Source organism: Rattus norvegicus, chromosome 18, assembly GCF_021556685.1.
Source record: "Rattus norvegicus strain SHRSP/BbbUtx chromosome 18, alternate assembly SHRSP_T2T, whole genome shotgun sequence".
In the NCBI taxonomy this organism is placed as follows: domain Eukaryota; kingdom Metazoa; phylum Chordata; class Mammalia; order Rodentia; family Muridae; genus Rattus; species Rattus norvegicus.
The window spans coordinates 60,060,055-60,079,476 of NC_141551.1; the positions used below are offsets into that span (position 1 = coordinate 60,060,055).

The window sequence follows — 19,422 nt, forward strand, 5'->3', positions numbered from 1 at the left end:
GCTGTTCTCCCAGAGGTACTGAGTGAAGTTTCCAGCAACCATAACAGGTAACTCACAACCATCTGTAACTCAAGCTTCAGGGAAACATCTTTTTCTGACCTCTGCAGGCACTGTTACACACAAGGCGTGCTAAAACCTGCTCCCCATCCAAAATGACCACACACACACACACACACACACACACACACACACACCACCACCACCACCCCAACTTAGAAAAATATGTTACAACTTGAAAGTGTAATTCAGTGGAGTGCATTTGCATTCACGAGGACCTAGGTTAAATCCCCAGCACTGCGAATAAATAACCACAAAATACATACATAAATATACATATATAAAATTATACATTCCAAATATTTTACTAAAGCATTTATTTTTTTAAACAAAAATATACATTAAATCTCAGATTTACAGCATATAGAAATAATTTATGATTTGCATTTTAAATTATTAATATTGCACCCAGTAAGTCTTTGACACATTTGCATTGTCAACCCTTCCCGCCATTCAAAAACAATGAAAGCGAAACCTGACAAAATTTCACAAGCTAAATTTTCTGTAAAAAAAAAAAGGGAAAAACGTACAATTCTTTTTATATACATAGTAAAGTTGTAAACTTTCAGAAATTTACCTCCAGGAGATAGAAGTACATTCTTTCAATGCATTCTAAAAGTACGATTTAATTTTTCCTGTCCTGTGTATAGAAGACGAACTACATATGGTTTCCTCTTTGGAATTCACAGACTGCTATGAACATTTGCAAAGGAGAAAAGTAACCTGTGGGCACCTTCTGTAGAATAGGGAGACTGTTTCGTGAAGGAAATAAAATGGGGGAGGGGATAAGTTACCTTTTCAAGGATATTTTCCTTAACCACCTAATGTTTTTTCAAAATAAAAAAAATACTGTTCTTTTGTCTCAGACGTAAGCTAGAGCGAGGCTCTGAAAGACTCTTATAGAATATTTTCTAGGAAGGGGGACACAGTTTCTTTTCAACAGACAACTCTGCAAAATATTCCCAAATGTATCACTAATGCCCTCTGGGCTTTTTAGTTTGTTTGCTTAAACTTATCTATACTGAACCTCTTTTTTGCTTCTCAGAAACACAAGGGAAATTTCTCAACAGACTCCCCCTACCAGGTAGGTCCAAGCTCCTGACACTGGGGCAAACAACCTACAAAGCTCAACTCAAGAACCAAACAGTGGAATCATAAGTGCACATACACAACACACACACACACACACACACACACACACACACACACACACACACAATCTCATAGTGTTTTAAGTAAAAGTAACTTTTACCATTTTGGTATTGGACTACATTCATAGTTCTCCTTGGCTAAATGTGGCCACAGGCAGCAGTTTGAATACACCTTTCTATGTTTCATTCTCCTCTGTTGTGGGTAATAGTAACAATGTTCCCATCAACACTCTTGTCCCTGCCCCCCAGAGCCCATCCAGTTAGGAAGGGCTAACTAGTTTGTCTTCCAAAGGAAACCACAAGCAAACTTTCAGTAGGCGTTGTCCTGTCCTTTTCTAGTCAATCTTAAGTGACCCACAATTGTGCATATTTATGGAACACCACGTGATGTTTCTTTTTTTTTTTTTTGTACCAATATGGGACCTAAGACCCCCAACTCTACCACCAAGCCACAAGGTAGCCCGACATGGGGTGTTCCTCCACATGTGTACATTGTGTAATGTTGACATCACGGTTTGTCCATCTCTTCAGGTATCACTTTGTGTTGAAAACACTCAAATCCCTTTCGTCTAGCATTTCTGAAACACACATTCCATTCTCATCATCTACAGTCCTTTACTGTGCAACAAATGCACTCTTATCTAAATGGAACTTAATACTAGTTGATAACGTCCTCAGCTTTTGAAAATCATTTTTGGAAAAAATTGAAGTAGGGAGTCAAACCACTTGGTAGCCCAGGAAAATACCAACTAGTAAAAACATGGAATCCATTATTTAACCTCGTAGTAAATCAAAACCAGCATGAAATGTTGCCCTTGATCATTCAATCAAGGAAACTTGTTTCGAATTTCGAAAATTGGTAGAAAGAACCAGGGAACCTGATCACCGGGCCTGAAAAAGTCATTAAACCACCTCACATCAGGTGGTAAACATTAGGAACCCGTTGTTACTGCACTCATAAATTAAAAAACAGATTTTCTTTCTTCCTTTTTTTAAAAGTGACAAGCAGAGGGAGGAGTGCGTCTGAGAAATCCATGCTTGAGGCCAGAGATAGGAGAGTGTGATTGTAACTTTGTAGTGTAGTAGTATCCTTCAAGCTGAAAAGGAGACTTTTCTAAATTCTGCGGTCTTCCATTAGGCCTGGATTTAAAAAAAAGAAGCGTTCCCTTTGAATCTCAGCGAGGCAGTCAGCTGAATAACAGGTGGTCTCTTGGCTTTGCTACTGCTTAAGAGCACAATCCTAGAAGTTTATTGAAAAGGTTATTGTCATCAGTGTCACTGTGACAACCTCAGTTTATTTTTTTTTTTTAAAAAAGTCCTGAGTTGTTCATTAAAGAAAAAAAAAAAAGACATTTTCCCAGAGCTCCGGTCTCTCAGCAGAGCAGTGCCCCTCAGCTCTCCACTGTGCGTCGGTACTCCGCTGTGCCATCTGCGATGATGGCGTCCAGGGGCGAGCGCTTCTTGCGGATGCTGCGGCCAGAGGAGATGAGGTCCGCATAGCCCCTCTGGTGCGAGAAGGCGTAGGCGGAGCGCCGGGAAGATGCTCCCCTCCGGAACACGCTCTGCCGCCGTTTCCACTGCTCTTCGGCCTTCAATCGCTTTCGATGCTTCTGGATCTGGATAAAGAAAACAAGAAGAAACAGATCTGAGATGCACAGGTCGCCTAGCTAATAGAAACTGGGCACTGAGAGGCTTTACAGCCCTATGTATGCGCAAACACCCCCAATTTCTAGACTGACTAACGGGACATAGAGAGCCCAGGAAGTTGGGAACTATTTCCACCATCCTCCAGGTAGATTTTGGAAAACTATTGCCAGGCATTTGATCCCTGTACTCAAAAGGTAGAGGTGTCTTGGAGGTCAGCCTGGTCTGTATCGAAAGTTCCAGAAAAACCAAGCCTCGCACTTTTCATAAGTGTAGTGGCTATTTCCTGTCAACTTGACACAAACTAGAGTCATTTGCGAAGAAATGTTCATTAAGAGGATGCCTTCATCAGATTGGCCTGTAGGCAAGTCTATAGGGCATTTTCTTGACTAATGGTTGATATGGGCGGACTCTGTCTAATGTGAGGGTTCCACCCCTGAGCGGATGGTCTCTGGTAGGTAAGAAAGTAGGCTGAGCAAGCCACAGGGAACAAGCCAGTGAGCAGCTCCCATTCAGTTCCTGCTTTAGTTTCTGATGCCATCGTCCTGCCTGACCTTCTGTCCTGGCTTCCCTTGGTGGTAGCTTGTGACCTGGGAATCATACTGTGAAGTAAACCTTTGCTACCCCAATGTTGATTTGGTCGTGCTGCTTATCAGAGCAACAGAAAGCAAACTAGGCCACTAAAGCTAACATTCTCTGTGAGTCCCAGGGCAGACTGGTACGTGTTGACAAATCTCAAAGGCATGTTACAGCATAGCCTGTCTGTCTGTCTGTCTGTCTCTTGCTTGTTTCTCTCTCTCTCTCTCTCTCTCTCTCTCTCTGTGTGTGTGTGTGTGTGTGTGTGTGTTCACATGTATAGGTGCTTGTGCATGTGTGTATACATAGCTAGGAGGCTAGAGATGGATGCCTGGTGTCTCCTTCAATCTCCTCTACCTTAATTTTGGAGACAGGATGTGTCACAGAACCAATTCTGGAACTCAAAAATTCAGCTACACTGACTGGCCAGCAAGCCCCAGGAATCCTCCTACCCCCACCTCCTCAGGTGCAGGGTGCCAGGTGAAGTCGTTTGTGTGTGTGCTGGAACCCAAACTCAAGTCTTCGTTCTTGCACTTACAGAACCGAGGTCCTATCTCTTCTCTTGTTTACCAAACACTATCGACTGTCAGTGATCCCCTGGGCACTTGCTTACCTAACATCCACCCTCTCCTTTCTACAGGATGCTGATTTAGACCCCTTCTCTCTACAGTAACATTCTTCATAAGACAGGGGGTGTTTTATCTTGTTGGCCTTTAGTTCAACGTGCAGCCTGATTCTGACAAATGACATCTGAGAAAAGTGCATGTTCAAAGTTCCCAGGATCCTGAGGAAAAGGATGGAGGTCTGGTCCCCATTTATGATGCCAGGAACTGCTGTGGCCATCTTATAGCATGAGATGAAACTAATAAGGAAGATACTCCCCTCAGGAGAGCGATGGGAAAAGCAATGTTAAATTGCTCAACAACGGGACCTGAAGTCTGCTAATCATTATGCAAGGGGAGATGACACATTATTTTTGAGACATTGATTGTCTTATCAGCTATGACATTTCGCTTTAACTAAGGAGGGTAGGTGGGGGTAGATGAGGGGTGGGGAGGACCCTCTCAGAGGCAAAGGAGAGGGGAAATTGGATAAGGAAGTGTGGGAGTGGGAACCGGAAGGGGTGGCAACATCTGGAATGTAAATAAATGAGATAATTAATTTAAAAAAAAGTGGGGGTGGTCAGGGAAGAAGCCCAAACCATTTGCATAGCAAAATGTTAACATAATTGTAAAACTGAAGGGACGAAACATGCTTCCCTGAACAAATGTCTGAAGGTTCACAATCCCTCACGATGGAATTAAAGGGAAAGAGTGGAAGGACAAATTTCTTATCAGCCTTCCCACACAGGTTCAGCAGGAAAGGAAGTAACGGGGAACGCATTGAATCCCGGGAATGACGCTCCAGTAGGAGGAGGGTAGGCCTGCATCTCTGTGTACCTTATCACTTTCTGATGGCCAGATGGTCATTGACAGGAAACGGATGGCGACGACAGGTAACAAGCAAACTGCAACCGTCAGGATGATCGTCAGCCAAATATACGGCTGTCTCAGGGCATTGGAAGCCGTACCTGGAACAACATCACGGCAACATTCACAGAGGTGCTTCTAGCTTAAGGACAGGGTTAGCCTTCCATATGCTCAGCAGACACCTTAGGTAACAGTTTATAACGTTTCATTATCTCCCCACACTGCTCCAGAAATGACATCTTTTCTTCCGTTTGCAGATTTTGTTTTTGAGACAGGGTCTCACCCTGGACCCTTCAGGGTGCAGGGATTGCAGATAGGATCCACTATGCCCTGCCAGGGATTCACTGATGTTGTTTGGTTTGGTTTTTTTCAAGACAGGGTTTCTCTGTACATGCCTGGCTGTCCAGGAAGTTGATCTATAGACCAGGCTGGACTTGAACTCATGGAGATCAACCTGTCTCTTCCTCCCAAGTGCTGGGATTAAGGGCATGCACTAGCATTGCCTGGCAGGAATGCATATTTTAAAAACCAAGATCCAGCAAAGTAAAAAAAAGGTCAACTGTCTGCTACAAGCCATAAGAAGGAGGAGGATGCTTTTGTTAATGCTTCATCATCAGACAATGGAAAATTAGAGCGGGGACAGGACATCACAGGTAGAGCACGAGTTTTTTTTTTTTGGTTCTTTTTTTTCTGGAGCTGGGGACCCAACCCAGGGCCTTGCGCTTCCTAGGCAAGCGCTCTACCACTGAGCTAAATCCCCAACCCCAGAGCATGAGTTTTGCAAGCACTAGGTGCTTGGGATCATTTGGCAGTAGAGAGCTCCAGAAAAAAAAATGTTAAAAACTAGGCAGTTTCTAGCTTCTAGTTTTGTCCAAAAACTCTACACATTTGTCACTAAAACTGGCAGCCCACAGCGTCTTATATAGGTCATGCCTTTCAATCTACTCTGAGGTGGGAGCTGAGCCAGCTCCTCTGAAGCCACACCAGGTGTTGAGAGCTTAGTAAATTTGCCTAAGAAAACACAAGTAGCCAGGGCAGCCCCAAGATCAAAACCCACTGTGTGACCGGAGCCATGTTCATGGCCACAGGAGTTGGTGATTTTATGATGTAAGCAGATGATCAGATACTCTTCCCCAACATCTAGAGGTAGTTTTATCGCAAAGCTTTCAGTGCTTTATATACTTTATATATGAGTTCATGAAATTAATTTTTAAATTTTAAAACCTTTTATCTTTTTTAAAATCAGCACACAAGGTATCGTATTTCTTTTGGCGTTGTCCCCCCCTCCAGTGGGTTTTGGTCACCTACCTCCCACTTTCCACCCTACTGCTGTTCTTCAGACCCTACAGAACCTCTTCCCCACTTGGTGTCTTTTGCTTTTCCACACCCCATGCATTCTTTGCCTATTTCCATCTTCCCTGTCATCTATTTTTACCTTCTCTTATTCTCCTTTCTAGTTTTTTAAACTTTACTCATATTTACACACACACACACACACACACACACACACCCCACAGTCTTTGTTTTTAAACTACTAAATATAAATTAGATTTAAAAAACCCACTTCATATAGGAATGTTCTAAATAAGCATTAAAAGAGTAAGAAAAAAACAAAACAGAACAAAAATCATCTAGCCCCACCCAGCCACCATAGCAACCAGCTTTTCATAGCAACAAGGTTTTATGAACCAACGATGGGCCATAAAGTCCCAGATCTTCTATTCAAAAAGAAAGTTATGGAGAATTTTCGTTTTATCATAAATCCAAACTACTTGAGAATCTCACAAAGTCCAGCTTATGTTTATTTTTGTATTTGTGGTATTTATATCAGTTTGATTCTATATACAATGTATTTTGATGATAATTAAACTCCACTCCTCTAACACTTCCCAGATCAACCCCTTCCAACTTCTTATCCCGCCCCCCCCTCTTTCTTTAATAACCATCCAAGTCTGCTTTGTGCTACTCACATATTTAAGAACGGGGCATTTACTAGAGCAAGGGGTGACAACCTTAAAGAAATCTAACGCTCCCTTGCTCAGAAGCTATCAACTGTCCCACTAAGTTAGAGGCAGAGGGTTCACAAGCCCCTTCCCCCACCACACAGAAATACTGGCTGGCTTGATCCTGTGCAGACAGCTACAGCTCCATGAGTTCATGAAGACAGCAGACCTGTTAGATCCAGAAGACACTGTTCTTGCCCTGACCTCTGGCTCTAAATTTTGTTTGTTTGTTTTGTTTTGTTTCGTTTTGCTTTACCTTTACATCTTATGTATATGGGTGCTTTGCTTGTCTGTATGCCTGTGTACCACTTGCATGCCTAGGGCTTTTGGAAGCCAGAAGAGGGCACTGGATTTCCTGGAGCTGAAGTTACAGATGGTTGTAAGCCACCATGTGGATGCTGGGAGTCAACCCAGCTCCTCTGGTAGAGCAGCCAGTGCTCTTAACTACTGAGCCATCTCTCCAGCCCCAAATTCTGGAGGTTGAAGCCATGTATTTTACACACTTAAAATCATTGGTGCCATGGCTTCTGGGTACTGTTCATTGAACTGCTGTTCAACATACATATTTCCAAAGATGGGTTGGACTCCTGAGTTCTAGGTTTCCATTGTATCAGTAAGTCGTCATCGGATTAGTTAATTTAATATTCTTAAGTCTTTGACCTATTTCCACACCCCGTTTAAAAATAATTAAAACCATCATAGTGTTACAGTTTCTGTATCAAGAACCTTAAAGTAGAAACACCTGGTCACAATACATGAAGCGTTTTATAGTTCATTGTGTGTTTTCAGATAGTTTTGGAAAAATTAAACATTATTTCAGCAATATTTATGTACTCGATGTGTTATAATTATCAAGATTAGGTCTTGTGGGAGTGGAGAAAGCTTTTATGGCTGCCCCCAACACCTCTATTTGCTTCTTCTTTTTTATTTTTTTTAAAAGCAGAGCCTTGCTATAGAGCAGCTGGCCTAGAGCTCACTACACAGACCAGGCCAACCCTGAACTCGGAGAAATCTTCCTTCTGTCCCCCTGTGCTTAGATTACAGGTATACACCACTGTTCCCAGCAATTTGATTGTTGGTTTTATTTTTTTTTAATTTCTTTAAAATTGTGCTTTATTTATTAATCTTTTACTGAATACAATTTGAATTTCATTTTAATTTTTAATTGAAAATAGATTTTTTTTCCTCATATATGATCAAGGGTTCCTCTCTCCCAGCTCTTCCCAGATCTACTTCTTTCCCTCCCACCCAAATCCACACTCTTTCCTTTTCTCTCTCTCTCATTAGAATACAAACAGGCATCTCAAAATAATGATAAAATAAGACAAAATAAAAACAAACAGGAATAAGGGAAAACAAACAAACAAACAGAAAAAGAAGAACAAGGAACACATAGATTCGGAGACACACGTTCATATACACAGATATTTCATGAAAACACAAAACTGGAAACCATAATATATTCACAAAGGTTTTATAAGACACAAACAAAAAGAAAAACCCTGACAAAAAAGTACTGTGATACAAGAAACCTCCAAAAATGTCATTAAGTTTATTTTCTGTTGGTCATCTACTGCTGGGTATAAAATTATGTCTTAAAGCTATGCATTGCCTGTAGAGGCCAGAAGGCACAGATCCCCTGGAACTGGAGTTACAGGCAATAGGGAGCCACCTGATACGAGTTTTAGTGACTGTTGGAAGGGTCTAAGCAAGTTAAAGCCACATTAAGACACAGCTGGGCATCTGTTAAATAAAATAGCATAACGATTAAAAGGCTTGGGGCAGCAAGACGAACCAGCAGGTAACTTACTATGCCCACCACAGTTATTTACTGATCCTGGGTCCCCTGCAAGAGCAGTATGTCCTCTTAACCACTGATCTGTCTCTTCAGTTCTGACTTTTAAATCTAAAAAGTTTAATTGATTTCTGTGTTTATTTTGTTTGTGAGGTGACTGCGTGTGAGAGCGCATGTGAGTATATGAGCATGTGTGTGCATGACTGCATGTGAGTGTGTGTGTGTGTGAGCATGTGTGAGTGTGTGTGAGCATGTGTGAGTGTATGAACATGTGTGAGTGTGTGTGAGCATGTATGTGTGTGAGCATGTGTGAGTGTGTGTGTGTGTGAGTGTGTGTGAGCATGTGTGAGTGTGTGTGAACATGTGTGAGTGTGTGAGCATGTGTGAGTGTGTGTGAGCATGTGTGAGTGTGTGTGTGAGTGTGTGTGAGCATGTGTGAGTGTGTGTGAGCATGTGTGAGTGTGTGTGAACATGTGTGAGTGTGTGAGCATGTATGAGTGTGTGAGCATGTGTGAGTGTGTGTGAGTGTGTGTGAGCATGTGTGAGTGTGTGTGAGCATGTGTGAGTGTGTGTGTGAGTGTGTGTGAGCATGTCTGAGTGTGAGCACATTTGCAGATGAAGGTCAGAGGACAGTTTGCTTCAGAAATTCTTTCTCCTCTTTATCATGTGGGCCCACAGATTGTCAGGCTTGGGTGGTGGGCACAGTTATTTACCTGCTGGTTCATCCTGCTGGCCCAAGCCTTTTAATTTAAGCCATCTTCTTTAACAGATGCACCGCTGTGTCTTACTATGACTTTAACTTGCTTAGACCCTTTCAGGTAGCCACTGCCATCCAATTCCTATTAGAATATTAACTTTTACTAGCAAAGATACACGTTCTTGGTATGTGTGTACTCACCTGGTGATTATGTCAGACTATAATCTAAGGACACTGACCCGCACTTACTTTCAGAATCTGAGAAACACCAACCTGTGAACTGGAATGCAGATGGGAAGAGAACATGGATCCCAGCACTATGGAAATCAAACATGATGCCAAAGTACAGCGCGATGCTTCCAAAAATGGAAAAGGCATTCACGAACGTCCAGTACGACGTATCCAAGCCGATCTGTTAGGAAACCAGAGGGGGGTGGTGGGATGGAGCACTCATTTGGAGAATACAGCAGGAAAAGGAAGGATCCGGGAACTCTCAAAATGGCAATTTGGCAATCTGGGTCTGGTTTGGTTTGAACAGTGAACACCCAGAGACCAAGCCATCCTTGGCTCAAGCAAGAGAGAGGAAACATGCTAGCATGAAACACGGAGAGAACATTCTCATTTTGTAAAGTGACAGGGGCTCTGAGAATGGGCTGGGCACGCTCGCCTAGATACAGAAGTACAGGATCCAACAGATGCAGAGCATGGTCAAGGAAAGCCACGTACCTGGAAATTGACCGTTATCACTAGAGCCGAGGCCATTGTGACGGCAAAGGACTGGTAGTCTGAAGGTGCCTCTCCATCCTGTCCCACTGTTTGCAGGTAAGCGCCAAACGGTATGAAGAAGAGGACCATTGAGGTTAAGACCCCGTGCAGCAAACTGACAAAGAACTTCTTATAGTTGAACAGCAAGTCTCTCTGTCCCACTACATACAACCCAGGGAATCGGAGGCTCAGCTTGTCGCTCACATCCTTAAAGAGAAAACACAATTAGAACAATGTATCTGTCATGTATCGCCTATCAGGTCAAGGATGTGGGAACACCACAGTGAGCGTCTGGTGAACGGCTGCTAACTGCCCCTGTGTTTTAAGAAGGCAGGCAGGAAGCCTGATCAGTATTTCTGTATGCAGAGGTCAGTCATACAGCTCTAGTTCACTCAGTGTTTACAGGCAGTGCCTATGGGGGATTTATCACTGTACTAGTAAAGACCATTGATTGGTAATGTCAAATAGTATGTGGAGATTAAATTTTTAACCTCCCAAGAGAATGTATTTGCATTATTACAATTCTAGAGGGAGAATACTCACACAGAAGTTGGTAAGCTAATCCTTAATTATCCCAATTTATTTCTTATTAATTATACCTTTCCTAAGAATCACTTGTCCACCTATCGAGAGGAATGTCTCTTTTCCCTGCTATTGGATCCCCTTCCCCCTACTTGGCTACTTGAACTTCCTAGAATGGCCTCAATGGGAGAGGATGTACCTAGACTTGCTGGGACTAGATGCCCCAGGGAGGGGTGGTACCCAAGGGAGACACCCCTTCCTGGATTAGAAGGGGTGGAGGTAGTGGGGGGGGATTTGTAAGGGTGGGACTGGGAAGAGAGGAGGGAGTGGGGACTGTGATTGAGATCTAAAGTGAATACAAATACAAATATTAAAAGAAGTTTAACTTGTCTGGCGACACATGATTTAAGAATTAGATACATAAACTTTGGAAAACATTAAAATTTACATTTTGAATAAGTTCATATAAATCATGCTGGATTCTCAGAGGTCATCTGTCTGAAGGGAAAGTGGGAGTACTTTTGCCTGAACTCAGTGAGCTCCAGAAACTCTCTTTGGAACAGAGCATAAAGCTATTGTTGCTGGACAGGTGTACAAGGGCTCATCAGGGTGAGTAAAGCCAGAAGAATGCTTGGAGGTGCTCTCTGTAATCTCCCTGGCAGCAGATGGATCTTTCCAGATCACCCCAACCCAGGGCTCGGGCTCCTACCTGATCGAGCAGCCCCATGAGGAGCACAGGCAAACTGGAGTACAGCACATTGTACAGGGTGATAAACCAGTCCTCATACGCCGTCTGCAAACACAAGATAGAAGCCCTGTGTCACGCACAAAGACAGATTACAGGTCTGCTTTCGCCACGCAGGACTATCTCCTGCCAAGTCCTCAGCTAGCCCTACAAAATAAGAGTTTGTCTGTGCACTGAGTTGCACCACAAGCTTTTCCATAGCAACAATCCCCCCACTTATCTCTTTAAATGTGTGTGTGTGTGTGTGTGTGTGTGTGTGTGTGTGTGTGTGTGTGTGTATACTATAAGGTTTTGCAAAAAATTCTATTCTGACTGATAATGCTAGTAAAATAAAATCCGTGTTTAGTTTTTAAAAAAGACTTTAAAAAATCCCAATATTATGTGTATGTGTGTGCATCTATGTATGGGTATGTGTACATGAGTATAGGTGCCCACAGATACAAGAAGAGGGCTTTGGATCCTCTGGGATGGGAGTTACAGGCAGTATGAACCACCTGAATGGGTATTGAGAAGCAAATTCAGGTTCTCTGCAAGGACTGTATTGTATGTACTCTTAACCTTGAGGCATCTCTCCAGCACGTTCAACATTGTTTTTTCCCTGTTAAATGAATTAGAATTCTGAAACCGAGCTGAAACATTTAAAATGTCTTTAACACTCAAAAAAGAATACTGAAATAAAACTAGTTAAGGAGGGCTGGCAAGGTGGCTCCACAGGCAAAGCCACTTGTTACTCAAGCCTGGTGACTTGAGGTCAGCCCCTGGAGCCCAGCTAAAGATGGACACACGTGCACCCGTGCCCCTATACCCCGCATCTACAGATACACACACAATAAACAAACATATACATACGTAAAATGTTTAAAAGAACTAGCGTCTTATCTATACAAATGTTCTACCCAAAGAGCAGTTTTAAAGGGATAACGTTATATTACCTGGGCTGAGTAGCCATTGAAGAAGGAGTACCAGAAATGAACCAAAGTAAATGCAAAGTTCTTGTAAAAGAAATAGCGTAGGAACTTGCACATCCTTATGTAAGACCACCGGCCATGGACCAGCAGCAAGCGCTGCAGGTATCTGAACTGAGCAAAAGAATAGTCACTGGACATGACAGCTTGCATGCCTTCTTGTCCGCTTATTCCAACTCCAATGTGGGCAGCTGGAAGCAGAGGGAAAGAAATGGCGGGTCAGACATTTTAAGGCAAAGCATTGAGTGGCACAAGACTTTCCCTGGCAAAACGAAAACAAAAACACTTGCATACCATCCCCTGCCTGCAGCTCCTGATCTCAATTCGGAGGGACAAGTATGCAAGACCAAGCCCAGATGGGACTCCATAAATACTTGTGATAGGATCTCCCGTGGGTGGTGAATTCCAGTTGGATTATCTACCTGACACATCAGTCCTCTCTTCCACCCGCAGGGTGAGCCCCAGGCACCCTTATAGGCCAGAGATGAGTCAGCTGCACCTCACTTATGCTGCAAAACTAGCCCTGTAACCTCCTGTCTCCCTTTGTTCTAAGTAGTAAGGCAGGGAAGCAAATGAGCATACTTTCCCAGGCTCTGCCGCAGTTGGTCTCGTTGTGACGGGGGTCCATTGTTTAGATCCACTCAGGACTTGGAAACTGACATGACCTGGAGCCTGGAATTTCCTTCCCTTTTTGACATACCTGGAGCAGAGTTTCCAGCTGCCCAGATACTGATGGGCAACGGTAAAGGCTTCTCGATTGAGAAGCTCTTTAGAGGGACCTAAAAGTAGACGTTCCTCTAGTAAACGGTCCAGAGGCTACTCAGCCTAGAAATTTCTTCCGTCCATTAAAAGCCTTTGAAGGCACCTGCAACCCTGCATTACCAGGTTCTGTTTTCTGTACCGAATTGAACCCTAACTGATAGAAAACCTGGGTTTGGACCAATTCTTCTCTCCCTTTGGAATCCTAGAATTAGCAACTACACCTCGTGTCTAGAATTATCTTAGTGTGGAATGGAATTTTTTTTCCCTGAAGGTCTTTGAGAGAGTAAGAAAGATAGGCAGGCAGGCAAACCAACAGACATGAGGCTTCCCTGGCAATTTTAGGTCCTAAATCCAATGTCTTTCTGCAGCCTGGCTTCTTGGCCAGGGTGGGACATCTTTAACGGTTTTGTTTATTTGTTTTATTTTTAAATTGATTTTATTTTGAAGTTTTCTCTCATGTAACTCACTACGTAACTAAGAATTGCCTTGAGTTCCCAATTCCCCTGACTCTACTTCTTGGTGGAACTCTATTCTATTCTGTCTCCTTTATGTGGTGGTATGGATGTCACCCAGGGCTTTGTGCACGATAGGCAAGGACTCTACAAACTGACCTACATTCTTAGATCTTTTTTTCTGAAAAATTTTCTTAAGCTAGCTTTATTTGTCTCCTAATATTCCTAATCAAAACAATTTTAATGGATGTTTTCTTCAAATTTCTAAGGTACACTTTGGCTTTAAGACACACACACACACACATGCATGCCCACATTCACAAACACACACTGAGAAGCTGGTTTCTAAAATAGCATTCATTCTTCTAATAGTTATTAAATACATTTTCCAGTTAGAGGATCCAGAATATTGTCTGGGCCTTAAAAATTAATGTAAACAAAGACACTGAGGTCTTTTAGAGACAATGTGTTGGAGAGCACAAGCAGCCATCACCCCAACCCCAAGGTGTCCCTTCACATCCCACACTTTCCAACTAGAGAGAAGCTTTGAAAATCCTGCACCAGATTTGGGCCCAAAGTATTACAAATTTTAAAGCATACTATAGGAAATTGTCCAGGCCTGTGTTTTCAATTGTAAGTCTAACAGAAGAAAGGGAGGGAGGGAGAGAGGGAGGGAGGTAGGGAAGGAGGAAGAGAGAGAGAGAGAGAGAGAGAGAGAGAGAGAGAGAGAGAGAGAGATTCAGAGAGAGGGGTGGGGGAAAGGGAGGGGAGGGGAGAGGAGGGAAGGAGAGGGGAGAGAGGGAAGGATGAATAAATTTGATCCCGTTTAGTGATTTATACCCTTTTCAAAACAGATAAATAGTGCTTACAACCAGTTGTGTCTCCTATCAAACCATGGGCCTCTTTCCTTCCTGAACAAGTAACAGAGATTCCCAGTGGGCTGCCAAGAGCCACTCTAGGGAGGAGGCATCAGTCCTAGACCCTGGTGCAGTCCATAGAGCAGTATGTGAAAATGAACACTGACTCAGCTTACAGAGTAACAGGACAAATGAAGTCTGAGGCAACATTGTTTTCCCCCTAAAATCTAAACACAAAACCTAGTACTGTTGTTTTGCTAAAAGATGGTGTCTTTAAATTGCCTTCGAAATAGTTATTATGTTCATTCTGATGGATGAGTGCTGCTCTAGACTTCGCCCAGAGATCTTTTTGGGGTTTGCTGTGCCTTGGGCAGCCACAACTGGTGGAAGAGCTGAGGATCAGTGACTGTTAAGTGCTCAGCTGAGTGGGACATCTGTACCCACACCCTCAGGAAACACGGGGAAAGATGAGGCCAAAAGAGTGTGAGAGCTGGAGGAAGGGTAGACAGTGCTGTGAAATACTGCCTTCAGGATAGGACATGGCTGATACATTCAGGGACCCACAGCAGCTGCGGTGGCCTGCACAAGACTTGTACAAGATCAGGGCAGTCAGTAAGTCTGGTGTGGGGAGGGTCGGGTCTGATGAGGTCTCATCTCCATACAAGGAGCCATTGCCAGTGGGGATGGCTAATGAGGGTTAGAGACAAAGTTTTCTTCAGGGGTGTGGCTACTATTAGGTTGCCTGGGCTTCCGTGTGCCACACCCACACAGACATGGGCAGCACAAATTGGATTCCTTTTTAAAGAGTGGAAGGGAGTAGCTCTCTGCTCCCAGGCCCCGTGGGAGAGAGACCTCACCGCCTGATCAGGTGGGCACTCCTGAGGCTGCAGAGCGGAGGAGACCACCAATACTGCCCACCCCTGCCCACATCCCTGGCCCAAGCAGAAACTGTATAAGGCCTCTGGGCTCACGTGGGGGAGGGCCCAGGAGCGGCAGGATCCCTGCGCCTGAGACACCGCCAGAACCTGAAGGAAACAGACCGGATAAACAGTTCTCTGCACCCAAATCCCGTGGGAGGGAGAGCTAAACCTTCAGAGAGGCGGACACGCCTGGGAAACCAGAAGAGACTGCACTCTGTGCACATCCAGACGCCAGAGGAAAACACCAAACGCCATCTGGAACCCTGGTGCACGGAGGCTCCCGGAAAGAGCGGCGCAGATCTTCCCGGTTGCTGCCGCCGCGGAGAGGACTTAGGCAGTACCCCACGAGCAAACTTGAGCCTTGGAACCACAGGTAGGACCAACTTTTCCCCTGCAAGAAACCTGCCTGGTGAACTCAAGACACAGGCCCACAGGAACAGCTGAGGACCTGTAGAGAGGAAAAACTACACGCCCGAAAGCAGAACACTCTGTCCCCATAACTGGCTGAAAGAAAACAGGAGAACAGGTCTACAGCACTCCTGACACACAGGCTTATAGGACAGTCTAGCCACGGTCAGAAATAGCAGAACAAAGTAACACTAGAGATAATCTGATGGCGAGAGGCAAGCGCAGGAACCCAAGCAACAGAAACCAAGACTACATGGCATCATCGGAGCCCAGTTCTCCCACCAAAGCAAACACTGAATATCCAAACACACCAGAAAAGCAAGATCTAGTTTCAAAATCATATTTGATCATGATGCTGGAGGACTTCAAGAAAGACATAAAGAACTCCCTTAGAGAACAAGTAGAAGCCTACAGAGAGGAATCGCAAAAATCCCTGAAAGAATTCCAGGAAAACACAATCAAACAGTTGAAGGAATTAAAAATGGAAATAGAAGCAATCAAGAAAGAACACATGGAAACAACCCTGGACATAGAAAATCAAAAGAAAAGACAAGGAGCTGTAGATACAAGCTTCACCAACAGAATACAAGAGATGGAAGAGAGAATCTCGGGAGCAGAAGATTCCATAGAAATCATTGACTCAACTGTCAAAGATAATGTAAAGCGGAAAAAGCTACTGGTCCAAAACATACAGGAAATCCAGGACTCAATGAGAAGATCAAACCTAAGGATAATAGGTATAGAAGAGAGTGAAGACTCCCAGCTCAAAGGACCAGTAAATATCTTCAACAAAATCATAGAAGAAAACTTCCCTAACCTAAAAAAAGAGATACCCATAGGCATACAAGAAGCCTACAGAACTCCAAATAGATTGGACCAGAAAAGAAACACCTCCCGTCACATAATTGTCAAAACACCAAACGCACAAAATAAAGAAAGAATATTAAAAGCAGTAAGGGAAAAAGGTCAAGTAACATATAAAGGCAGACCTATCAGAATCACACCAGACTTTTCGCCAGAAACTATGAAGGCCAGAAGATCCTGGACAGATGTCATACAGACCCTAAGAGAACACAAATGCCAGCCCAGGTTACTGTATCCTGCAAAACTCTCAATTAACATAGATGGAGAAACCAAGATATTCCATGACAAAACCAAATTTACACAATATCTTTCTACAAATCCAGCACTACAAAGGATAATAAAGGGTAAAGCCCAACATAAGGAGGCAAGCTATACCCTAGAAGAAGCAAGAAACTAATCGTCTTGGCAACAAAACAAGGAGAATGAAAGCACACAAACATAACCTCACATCCAAATATGAATATAACAGGAAGCAATAATCACTATTCCTTAATATCTCTCAATATCAATGGCCTCAACTCCCCAATAAAAAGACATAGATTAACAAACTGGATACGCAATGAGGACCCTGCATTCTGCTGCCTACAGGAAACACACCTCAGAGACAAAGACAGACACTACCTCAGAGTGAAAGGCTGGAAAACAACTTTCCAAGCAAATGGTCAGAAGAAGCAAGCTGGAGTAGCCATTCTAATATCAAATAAAATCAATTTTCAATTAAAAGTCATCAAAAAAGATAAGGAAGGACACTTCATATTCATCAAAGGAAAAATCCACCAAGATGAACTCTCAATCCTCATCTTCGATTGGTTTATATACAAGTGTGCAATTTCTAGGCTTGAAAGTAAAATGATGCTATCTGGTGCTGGATAGAGGAGCCTTATTTTTTATTATGGCAGCTTGCTATTTTTGTAATATGGTGATTTGGTTGAACACATTAAAGTACAGTAGTAACTGATCTCCCCCTCTTCCTGGATGAGTGAGGAGATGATTAAATGTTGATGTCAGCATCCATGAGCATATTCATATGAGCTTCTGCTTCTGTTGAAAAGGATGCTGTGTTTGATTGTGGTCCGAAGCTTTGAAGCACTACTTGGCATCTCCTTCCTTGGAGGTCTCACTGTTTAAACATAACAGATTTGATAGCTTGTTGGTAAGGTGAGGTCCAGCTTGTCTCCACTAGGTCATCTTCATGTGAATCCGGTGGTTATACGGTTTTGTTCTAGGGATATTTCATTTTTTTAATAACGGTTTTAGCTGACATTCATGGAGAGAATGAATCCTTAGAAGTGTGCCACTAGTGAAAGGAAATCCTGTCTAGAGTATGTTTCTTTACAAAGCGGTGTCACACCATCCTTTGGGCCCTCTGCTGGAAAAGTAGAATAAAGTCTCAAATAATGCCTTTTAAATTGTATCCTCTAGTATTATAGATGTAGGACAGTACTGTATCATACCTCTGTGGATGTAAAATAGCTTGTACCTGCTTTATGATACGTAGTAGTGACCGTGCTTTATCAGAGCTGTTTTTAATGATGTTGCTCAGAATGTTTTCTTTCCAGATGATGATTGAGAAGCTAATTTAAAAAAAATGGTGCCAGGTACCACAAGAGTAACAGAACTGTGCTGTTTTCTCGGGTTTTGTTTTTTTACTTTTTTTTTTTTTAATGGAGTGTGCTGGATGTCTCTACAGTTTTGTTCAGATGACTGCAGAACCTGGAAAAGCTGTTGCTGCTGTTGATGCATAACACACTGCTATTATTGGTCTTTTTATATAAATATAAATATATATATATACAGATATATAATTTGAATTTTTTGAAACTTTACCTGCGCTGTCAACTTTCGAAAAAAGTATCCCCGTTTACTGTGTTGAGTTGGCACTGTACAGAAATTAACAGCCATATTGATCTAGAAATGTTGAACTTAAGTTTTTTCCATTTGTACAGGGGTAACACACTGTATTAAATATGTAAGGTCTTATATACGTGGGTTTGATTACAAAAACTAATAAAGTATTCTCTAAAAAAAAAAAAAAAAGAATGGAAGGTGGGAGGTGCGCAGGGGGCTTCTGAGGGGGGAGAGACTGGAGAGGTGGGGGTAGATATCCTCAAGATACTTTGTATATATTATATGAAATAGCCAAAGAATAAATATGACTATTTATTTATATATTACATATTTAATTATATATTATACTCATATAATATAAATAAAATTACATATATATAAGCCTAAATTTTTATGAAATTCCAAATTTGCCTTAATATCCTACTAGTGAAGCACACCTTCATAATTCCTCAAAACTGATTATTTAGGGTTTTCTGCTTTTATTTCATCTCTCACAATTCATGCATATTTTCAGGGCCTAAGACCAAGAAAAGGCAGCACTCATCCAGCTTGTGTAAGATAGCTTCAGGCACAAGACAGGGAAAGGGCAGTCTCTGAGAGAGACTTTGAAATTTCTGCCAGGGGCAAAGCATTGATGGCTTTTTCTCCATTTCTATGAGAGCGCACGGAACATATTCGCCAATGGTCAGGTTACCTTATACACCTTGCTTTTACTCTACCCATTCCATATATTTCTCTTGTTACAAGTTATTCAAGTTATTATCACTAGCCCTCCCAAGCGTTTGTGTGTTAATGTGTGCACATGTGTGCGCGCACATCTTCGTATGTGTATGTGAGCACACCTGCATGTGTAAGTGCATGTGTGTGTGCGTGTGTGCGTGTGTGCATATGTGTGTGTGTGTGTGTGTGTGTGTGTGTGTGT

The 19,422-nt window shown here is 42.8% G+C and overlaps 1 protein-coding gene across 4 annotated transcripts in view; it reads right to left on the reverse strand.

Moving 5' to 3' along the window:
• Positions 1 to 357: 357 nt before the first annotated feature.
• Atp8b1 (ATPase phospholipid transporting 8B1) overlaps positions 358 to 19,422 on the reverse strand; it is a 140,126-nt gene continuing 121,061 nt past the window's right edge. For 3 of the 4 annotated variants that reach the window (NM_001437265.1, XM_087592413.1, XM_087592415.1), the window contains 6 exon segments: positions 358 to 2,824; positions 4,868 to 4,998; positions 9,666 to 9,804; positions 10,119 to 10,364; positions 11,389 to 11,472; positions 12,357 to 12,580. In NM_001437265.1, coding sequence (NP_001424194.1) covers positions 2,600 to 2,824; positions 4,868 to 4,998; positions 9,666 to 9,804; positions 10,119 to 10,364; positions 11,389 to 11,472; positions 12,357 to 12,580 — 1,049 coding nt within the window. In that variant the 3' untranslated portion in view covers positions 358 to 2,599. 4 annotated transcript variants of the gene reach the window in all.